Source organism: Pygoscelis adeliae, unplaced genomic scaffold (assembly GCF_000699105.1).
Source record: "Pygoscelis adeliae isolate BGI_AS28 unplaced genomic scaffold, ASM69910v1 Scaffold537, whole genome shotgun sequence".
NCBI lineage: Eukaryota > Metazoa > Chordata > Aves > Sphenisciformes > Spheniscidae > Pygoscelis > Pygoscelis adeliae.
Window position 1 is genome coordinate 314,574 of NW_008825213.1, and position 9,356 is coordinate 323,929.

Consider the following 9,356-nt stretch of genomic DNA (forward strand, 5'->3'; position numbering starts at 1 on the left):
GCTGCCATGTTGTTCCTCCCTCTCCAGGAGAGCTGCGAGCCCACCTCGTCCCCCGCAAGGCTAGCCGAGGGGAAGGAGCCGGGAGACCCCCCTCTCAGCCTGACCGGGACCTCCTGCCTCCCCCATTGCCAAAAAAGCAGCTCCAGCGAGCGGAGTCCCTCCCGGAGCAGGGGCCATCCCAGCACTGTTGGGGTGACCCCACACCATGGGCCGGCAGCATCCTCTACGGCAACCCACCAGCCCATCCGTGGCACGAGGAGGGGGCTCCCAGCTCCATCCCCCCGTGGGACAGACCCTCCTGGGGACCCAAGAAGCCCCTGACAAAGTCCCAAAGCCTGGGGGAACCGGTGGCCCGGAGCAGCCCGCAAAAAGCCCCATCACCCAGCCCAGCGGAGCTGACATTCGGAATGGTGGACAGGGAGCTGGGGCAGCTCCTGCAGCCCCTGGAGGGCCCGGCCGGGGTGTGCGGGGTGGTGTTGGGGTGCCAGGCGGCCGCCCTGGCCCGGCTCTCGGCTCGCATCCAGGAGGAGCTTGTGGGGCTGGGGGAGTGGCAGCAGCTGCTGGAGGCAGAGCTGGCGGGGAAGAGCTGGGCAGCGCTCAGCATCCTGGACTGGGAGCCGTGCTGTGAAAGCAGGGACGCCTGGTATTTCCGGGTGGGCTTCACTTTTGAACAAACCCAGCTGGTGTTTGCAGCCAAGGTAAGCAGGGAATTGGGGAAAATGCCTCGGGCAGCACAGGGGGAGCTGGCTTCCAGGGCACAGGGGGCTGTGGTGCTGCAGGCAAGCATGAACCGGGAGCGTTGGCTTTTCCACTGACCTCCGTGACGCAGGCAGTTCCCCTTCCTGCACCTACTTCTGCATTTGCTAAATGAGGCAGCGCTGCTGGCGTGGGCCGGGGAGGCCGGGGCGACAGCTCCCACGGGTCCAAAGGACACGTCAAGGAGAACAGCACCGCTGGGGAAGATGCCCTGGCGAGTGGTCTTGAGGGGCCAGCGGACGCAAAGTAGAGGCTGGAGCAGAGCTGGCTTCTCAGGCAGTGCAGGATGAGACCCATCAAAGCAGCTTTGTGGCTCGCCTGGGTGTTACACCTCCCCCCCAATCCCATTTCTTGCTCAAAGCCGTTAAAGCAGGCACCAGTGGGTTCGGAGGGTGCGGGGGAAGCCCAGCACCATGCGTGGGTTGGACCAGAGCTGGTGGCCCTGAGCTGAGGCAGTGGCCTGGCCCAGGACAAGGCACTCCGTGGCTCCGTCCTCACGCAGCTGGCCATGCCCTGTCTCTCCTTGCAGGTCCCTAAGCCGGGCTGCGCCAGCCTGGGGGTGCAGAGCTCCCTTGGGGCACACTGCAGCATCCAGCGCCTGATCGGCCGCTTCACCGACCGCCTCCCTTGGGAGCTGGTGCTCCCGGGAATCCCTGGGGAGCAGAGTCAGTCCCGTTCTGGAGAGGAGCCAGCCCGTCTTGCCACCCGCCCTATCCTGCAGGTCCTTATTTCTCCTGAGGTTCCCTACCAGACCCTGGCGGGCTTTGTGAAGGGATCCCGTGGTTTGCACAGGACCAGCCCCGGGCACTACGAACGCCTGGCTTGCCTCCTCCTCCTGCAGGTGTGCATGGGGCTGGAGCACCTCCGGGTGCAGAACGTGGGGCAGGGGGACCTCTGCCCTGAGAACCTGCTGCTGGTGCAGTGCCCGTGTCCTCCTCGGAGCCAGCAAGGCAAGGAGGCATCCCTGTCCCTTCCAAGGCTGCTCATCAGCAGCTTCTTCAAGGTTAAAGACAAGCGAAGACCTTGTTCTACCAGCCAAGAGCAGGACTGGACAGAGGGGCTTACTGCACCACCCTCCCCGGTAGCAGATGAGCTGAATGTAGGCATGCTGATCTATCAGATCTTGCATGTGGATATCTCTCTGGAAAACACCTTGGGGTTCAGAAGCAACAGACTTCCTGAAATCCCCTCCCTGTCCATCTACTCCACGGGACTCAAGCGTCTGGCCATGCTGCTTCTCCACAGAGATCCCTGCAAGAGGGTCTCTGTTGAGCAGGCAAGGAGCATCCTGCAGGTCCTTCTCTGGGGGCCTCGCCAGGAGCTCTTTGCCAGGAGCAAGAAGACCCTCACCCTGCTCCGGAGCTGGGTGGAGGTGAAGAGGGCTCTGCTGCTCCTGAAGTTTGCGGAGAATTCGGCTGGGGCAGGGGCGAGCCCCAGCCTTGAGGAGTGGCTGTGCTGCCAGTACTTCAAGGAGGTCACCGAACACACGCTCTACCAAGTCACCCAGGCTCTCTACACTCCCTAAAGGCAACCTGAAGTTCAGCCCACCCAAAAAGTCTCCCCAAAGCCAAGAGCCCATGGGGACCTGCCCAAATCTACCAGCTGCCGTCTCCCGCAAGGAACCCAAGCAGGTCCTGGCTGGGGAAACTCTGTTTGCAAACCCGAACCCCGCTGCCCCCACAGCACATGAATGACGAAGCTGGGACCAACCTCCCACCCGTGGCTCCCACAACGCAGGGTGCATTTTTACGCCCTCAGGCGATTTTTGTTTGATGCCGTGACTCCAGTTTATCGGAGTATCTCAGGAAAGATGGCTGGATGAAAGCCCCAGGATCACGCGCCAATTTAGCGGCTGATTATCCCGAGTAAAGTTTACAGGACTGAGACTTTGCACAGAACCCCCTCAGACTCCTCCCGCGGCCAGGAGGCTTTCGCTGTTTTAAGTAACAATGCAAAGCCACACATTACTGCTCACCTTAATGCACCGTTAGCAAAGGAGAAGCACAATACCTCATACAGCCTGCTCTTTTTCGAAACAGTTTGTGGCATAGTCACAAAGATAAATGACATTTTAAAGGGGGAAATACAACAAGCCACACAGCTTCAATAAAACCCAGAGCTGAGCCTCTTAAATACTGGTCCTTTATGTGCTTCTTTGACAGCATTATACACCCCGGTGATGTATCCAGGGAGAAACACAAAGCCAAACTTCACTGCCCGGCGGTGATTAGCCACAACAGCCTCAATGGCGTCTAGTAAATAGCTCGGGTCAGTTTATGGCTGCTGCGCCCGGGGACCGGGCTGCAGGGTCCGTCTCCGGCTGCACCAAGGCAGGGCCGTTGCATCTGCTGCTCGGTATAAAACACGCAGCACCACGTGGGATCTGCGCCCTGGTCCCCAAACCCACGCGGATGCCCCAGTGGCCATCACAGTGGAATGCCGTGCAAGGCCCTGCTCAGGTCATTTATATTATTATTAATTAATTAATTATTAATCCACTCACGGCTATCACCTAACAGCAGCAAGAGCAGCCTCTGTGGGTTGTGCACACAGCAGGACGGACCTTCCCGGGCTTCCCCACAGCTACCGCTGGGGCAGGCCCTGCGTGCCCACGGACGTGGGCAGTGGCACACCAGGAGTCACTGAAGCTGGTGGCACAGCTGGGTCAGGGAGGAGCCCTCCTAGGAGTCCCTGAGCTCAAAAAAAACCCTGGTAAACCGGAGCTGGGACCTGACCCCCCAAGATGAAACCGAAGAGCAGCATGCTTCCAGCTCCCCTCGTCGGTGGGTTTCTGCCTCCTGCCCTGCCCGCTGAGCGTGGGCAGGCAGCAGCCTCATCATCTGGGCTGCAGCAGGGCCAAAGACCCAGCCAAGACCACAGCCCCTCTGCGCGAGGCTCCATGCACGGTGGGGGACCATTCCCTCCCAGAGCAGCACTCAATCCCGGCAGCGCAGCCTCCCTGCCAAGGCTGGGGGAGCAAAGGGGGACCGAAGAAGCTCCCCGGCCACACAAACCCCGACATGGTCGCCACCCAAGCACAGCTGGTCCACAGAAATGTTCAAATTTCAGTATGGGCTTTTGGGCCAAAAACATGCAGGAGGGGTTTGTCCTGGGTGAGCCCCAACCTCTCCTGTAGTATCTTGTGTGGCTACAAGATGGCAGTAAAGCCCGTGGCACGGCAGCAGCTTGCCCAAAGCCACCTTGGGCATCTGATCCTGGAAAAACAAAGACAAAATCTGCTTCTGCCAGCGCCTGCAGGCCCCCACCCCAGCCCCAGGCCAGCACCTCCGAGCACCCCCTGCGCCCCTGTTCCTGTTTTCCACCTTGGGTGACCCCTTCCCCTTCTGCCAGGAGCAGCTTGGAGCACCCAAGGTCAGCAAAACGTCTACAGGGGACCACGGCCTTCGGTGCAGGACCATGTACACCTCCACACTCGCACATCCCTGCTGAAAGATGACCGCAGCATAGGTGCAGCAGCGCAGACAAAAACGAGAATTTCTCTAGAGAACCAGTTTATGAACTTCAGCCCTTTGCCAGCCTGTTGAGTAAAGGAGGAACACCCTCTCCCCAGTCATGCCCACCTCTTCTTTGCTGGCCTTTGGCACACGGAGAACAGCAAGTTCACAGCTTTCCAAAAAAACCCACAGGAAGAGCACGATTGTAGGGCCACAAAAAAAAATTGGCAAGAGACCTGTGGGAAGGAGACCTCTCGCATTCACTCGACTGCAGCGCAGCCAGGAGCCTTGGTCCCAGCAGAGGTGACGGCTGTGCTACGTGCCGTACCCCGGGACCCAAGGAGCAGAGCAAGTTGGGGCGGCATTAGCGAGAGGCCGATAGAAATATCTGAAGCCAATTAAACAGACCATCAAGAACATCCACCTTTCACTGTGTTGCTAATTTAACAACAGGCTCTCTGGGAACACGGTGCTATCCCCCTGGGTTACTTCGTGCTGCAGATCCCACTACAGGATCTGCTCCCCGCTGTATCTCTGAGAAGGGAATTTCAGGGATTACATTTTGGTGTATTCCACGCGATTCCAGTATTGCTTAGCCCAGAACACGTGCCTAGGGATGACCTGTGGGGTGATCCTTAGGCACCCTTCACCCGCATACAACATTTCACAACGCGCAGAGTCCCTAAAGCCAAGCTCAGCAGGGGTGTCAGGCCCCTGGCAGAGCCCACGCACACTCACAAAGGTCACGCGCCTCTATTTACACCGACTCACAGCGTAACAACCCGGTAAAATAACCCACCCCAGGGATTCACTGCTCCGAGGTTTTATAGAGGAAAGATTAATCAGCTGAAATGGTGCCGAACAAGCCTCCAAAGCTACAAGTGTTAAGTACTGAAAAAAAATTGAAATACAACGCTTTAAAGCACAGCCCTTTGGAGACTTCTCTCTAGTAACCTCAGCACAAGTTCTGTTAATTCTAGCGCTACACAAGCGGCCATTTTCCCTTCTGTTCTGTATCCTAAATGCTAACAGATGTCCGAGGACCCCAGCAACAGGCACCACTTGACAATGGCCCCTTCTCCTTACACTTCAGCCCCAATCCGTCTCCCCAGGAGAGCTGTAGCTCCTGTTCAGGGGCCACCCAGCCTCAGTGACAATATTTAGCTATAGAAGCACCACAAGTCTTCCTAGATCACGGCCAAAGAACTCGTCAAGCCATCCTGCGTGCTTAACACACGCTGGCGGTCGACTCCACTGTTACCGGTAACATTGAGACGCCAGGTATGGAAGCTGCAGATTTGATACTCACTCAAAGCTCAAGCAAGCTGTGCTGCTCAGCACCTCACTGGTGGCTCTCCAACTAACATCCCCTGAAGTATCCTACGAAACACTGATAGAGCAGGGATCTTAATTACCAGTGGAAATGGGCAACCTGCTGATTATTTCACTGAAAGCAGGCTTTTACAGGATTGCTAGATTATTTCGAGTCCTGGTAGATCGTAGCCATGAGTTCCAGTCAAGCAAAGAATGAACGCCTTTCCATACCTGCAGCTTTAATGGCTGGGGCAGTTCCAGAGCCAGCTCTTCAGAGTGCAAGTCTTAAACAGCTTAAACCAGCAATAAAAAGTAAAATATAAATTTTTATTTAGAATTAAAGCAAATACTTCAGTATCACAAACACAATATTAAACTTCAAGAAATATACTGCTAATTTGGAGGGAGCATTTATTTGCACAACCACAACATGCGCACAAATCCAGAAAAAGATGTGGAGTCTGAAATTTTCAACATCTCACCACCAGAGCAGTTGGTCACAATGTTTCATACACAGCTATATATACTGTAATAGATGTTGACAAAATTTCTACAGAATCATCTTTATAGACAACAAGAAAGCTCTAAGAGGCAAACATTGCAATCTATTCTTCTTCTGATGAGTCTCTCTCAAACGTGTAGGCCATGAAGCAAGCATCTGGTCTCTTGGGGACAAGGGGATGCCCTGGTCTCACAATCTCAAAGCCCAAAAAGCTGAAAGTACGGAGCAATGCAGCTAGAAAAAAAAAAGCAGAAAACAAGTTTCATCCATTTGATACTATACAACAGTTAAAGCATCCACCAAAACCAACTTCAAATACTGCGTTCACATCTCTAGAGACAGCGCTATGAGTTAACACCTACCTCTATCATCTCTGTTCTTGTGGAAACAAATGAACACATGATCAACTCGAAGCTGTTCTTCAGCAAACTCTAGAAGAACTGCAAAACTACAAGACAAATACAAGGTGTTCAATGCCCATGAGCACACATTTCCTTCAGAGATAGTCAGCAAGGCCCTGTGAGCCAATCTGCACGTGAGCTCATAGGCTCGGGAGGCTAGTGCTTGGAGACTCACACCAACAGGAAATCCCTGAGCCCTAGGTTTAACTTGAGGCAGAAATCTAGGCCTTCAGTAACACAAAAACATGCTTTTCTGTTGCAGCTGAAGGGAGAACTGCAGTGACAGACTCGGAACCAGGCTGGTGTTTTCAGTGGATAAAAGTAGCCACCCAGTACCTGGGAACACAGCTTGAAATCACAGACCTTGTGGGTCGTTCTGCCTGACAAAACAGGTAGAAGCCAACCTCAAACCAGCATCACTTAGTTGCAGCCTCTGACAAGAGCGCATCAAGCGCCGTAATTAGACTTCAGCTTTCAGAACAATGGAAGAGAACATCAACAGTACTGTGTTACTCCACCCTGATAGGCCTTCAAGAAGGAGGCAAGTGAAACCGCAGCTGCATTTTATTCTACCTACCTGTCTTTGCTCCCTTCAGGCAGAGCACCACTGGGAATTTCTATATAGAGGTTGTTGTTGTTCAGCACTGCTCTCCAACTAATGTGTTTGGCATCTGTAAGCCTTGACTGGACATTCAGAATTCTTGTCCTGTTATTAGATGTTAGTTCTTCTGTTACATTCAGCCGATTATCCTGTAGCAGTAATATATGCAAAGTTATTTCCAATTCATTTTGGAGAAGGGATAACTCCCATTAATAGGCTTGAGGCAAGAAATGCATTCAAGCTCACCATAGCAAGCTGCTTATTATTATTCACACTCACCGAATAAAATAAATTAGCTGAAAGATTGTGATCCCTCTGACTATTCCCTCGCCCACCTGGGATCTTCAGGGGTGGGTGAGGGACATCAGGAGCACCACCGAGGCCCCGGACCCAGGTTACTACAGCAATTGAAGGGAACCCTGGAACTAGAAAGGGATCACAGTTAGAGAGGCAAACAAGCAGTGTTAGACAAAGCCCTGTGAATTCTAGGTTTTAAACAGCGATCAGATGGCAAGATTTAAAAAAAAAAACAAAAACACCAACCTAGGCCAAGAGAACTCCTCCCACTGCGACCTAGGGATGTGGCAAGACAAAGGAACCTCCAGACCAGGGGTCAGAAAGCTACTACTGCAGTATTTTGAGGGAAAGGCTAACTTGGAGACGAAAATACTCTCACAGCTTGAAGTGAGCAAGGTGTCTTTCTATACCAAGGCAGAATATGCTGGACCTGATCTCAAGAACAGAACCATTCTGCTATCACAATTGCAAGATCCCATTTTCTTCCCTACCTTGTTCTCCTAAGTTATCATGGGTACCCTGGCCCAGCAAGCTAGGGATCCTTTTTTTTTCCCCTGTGATATACGGCCCCAATTACCTTAGACCTTTGCATCAGCACTCTTGGCTTGAGACCAGAAAATTACACAAAATAGTCTCACAGATGTCACTACCTCCAACGTTTTCACCAAGCTCGCCAGTTTGAACTTCAAGACCACACCTGAATCTTTGAAAACCTACAAGCCTTTCCACGGAATTCTTCAGAGCCAACTTTACACTGCTCGGCCAAGTTCAGTTCTTAACGTTAAGAATGTTATCCTCTTAAGATATGAAACATATTTCTTGTACGCATGCTAAGTTTCACCCCATCCATATAAGCCTGCTTAAGCGAATAAGCCTTCTACTGTACTAAGAGCCAACGCCGTGCTGACTGGCCCCTCCCTCTGCACCATCCTTCACCCTGCAGGCTCACTCTTGAGTTGCATCATCTCAGCAGATGCAGCAATCGAGGCCCTTAGGGAAATTTTCACAATCGTCCTGTCTGTGAGTGCCAGCAGCCATTTGCAAATCAGAATAAACATGTACAAAATAATCCACCATTTTGCACAGTTCGTACGAGTTTGAATTTTTTAATGAGCCTGAAACTTGCGATGAATAATCCATAATAGGAAGGCACTGAATGGCCATATAGGTCAAATATTACATGCTGGAAGGCATTAGTAAGCACAGCAACTGCAAAGTTTTATTAAAAAATTTTAGATTTGTGCGCTCTCAATGAAATGAGCATTCAATCCATTATTTTAGGCTCTTTGAAAGAAGACACTTTTCTTCAGTACTAGCATACTTATTTTATCTCAGAACGATTGCAGAGGTATGCATTCCTAATTACCCTTACAAATAAGCCTTTAAGCATCCTGTCCAGAAGTATGCAGTGGCAATATTTATACAATCTCACCTTTCACCCGATGAAAGGTGGTGCATAATGAAGGCTGCCTACATTCTGCAACCGAGAATATATTTTAGAGTGATGTCTGTGTGCACTTACTCCTCTTGGAAAAAAACAACCTCGAAACAGTAGCCAAGTATAAAAATGGCTTTCTAAAAAAAATTCATAGCCCACAGAGGTCTAATCATGGCTTCCTTCATACAAGGCAGACCGATGTTCTAAGCTTCCATCACTCTACACCGGTCACCCCGATTCAGGTATTTTCTTCCCAGCATCTGTCGAGATTGCTTAATCTTTTGGTTGAGTCCTAAACCAACAGCTCTCCTAACGCTCTTACGTTCTACTTCAGGCTCAGTACCCTCGACTAGTTTTCGGAAGGGGATAACAGCTTTCAATCCTTTGATATCTTTGCCTAATTGTGGGGTTTTTTTCCCCGGTAGGAAGGCGGCACCTCCAGGCCCTGCCTCCAGCCCGGCTTTTGTCTCCAGGCACCTTTCAGCCCGTTAACTTGCTCGGGAGCGGCTTACGGACCGGCCGCCTCCCATCAGGGGCCGGTGCGCGTTGTGCAAGGCTTCCTCCCACGGTTATGACAACTCCGGAGATGCGG

General features: G+C 52.3%; 3 protein-coding genes across 3 annotated transcripts in view; 2 read left to right on the forward strand and 1 right to left on the reverse strand.

Moving 5' to 3' along the window:
• LINGO3 (leucine rich repeat and Ig domain containing 3) overlaps nt 1–64 on the forward strand; it is a 9,705-nt gene extending 9,641 nt beyond the window's left edge. The window contains exon 3 of the mRNA XM_009329079.1: nt 28–64. Within this exon, the coding sequence (XP_009327354.1) occupies nt 28–64 (37 nt within the window). The remainder of the gene's footprint in view (nt 1–27) is intronic.
• A 343-nt stretch (nt 65–407) lies between these two features.
• Nucleotides 408–2,281, forward strand: LOC103921162 (chromosome unknown open reading frame, human C19orf35). Its single transcript, XM_009329080.1, has 2 exons — nt 408–698; nt 1,286–2,281. Exons 1-2 carry the CDS (start codon nt 408–410, stop codon nt 2,279–2,281), a joined length of 1,287 nt encoding a protein of 428 aa, XP_009327355.1.
• A 3,463-nt stretch (nt 2,282–5,744) lies between these two features.
• Nucleotides 5,745–9,356, reverse strand: part of OAZ1 (ornithine decarboxylase antizyme 1) — a 29,647-nt gene continuing 26,035 nt past the window's right edge. Inside the window, exons 2-5 of the mRNA XM_009329081.1 lie at nt 7,309–7,505; nt 7,006–7,178; nt 6,390–6,475; nt 5,745–6,261 (exon numbers count right to left, since the gene is read on the reverse strand). Of these exons, the coding sequence (XP_009327356.1) occupies nt 6,131–6,261; nt 6,390–6,475; nt 7,006–7,178; nt 7,309–7,505 (587 nt within the window). The 3' untranslated portion in view covers nt 5,745–6,130. The remainder of the gene's footprint in view (nt 6,262–6,389; nt 6,476–7,005; nt 7,179–7,308; nt 7,506–9,356) is intronic.

What these genes read in the sequence shown, in the direction of transcription:
- LOC103921162 (XM_009329080.1), top strand. Translation starts at nt 408, where the DNA reads ATGGTGGACAGGGAGCTGGGGCAGCTCCTGCAGCCCCTGGAGGGCCCG. An exon ending in AGCTGGTGTTTGCAGCCAAG is followed by an intron (nt 699 to 1,285) that starts GTAAGCAGGGAA and finishes CTCTCCTTGCAG; the next exon opens with GTCCCTAAGCCGGGCTGCGC.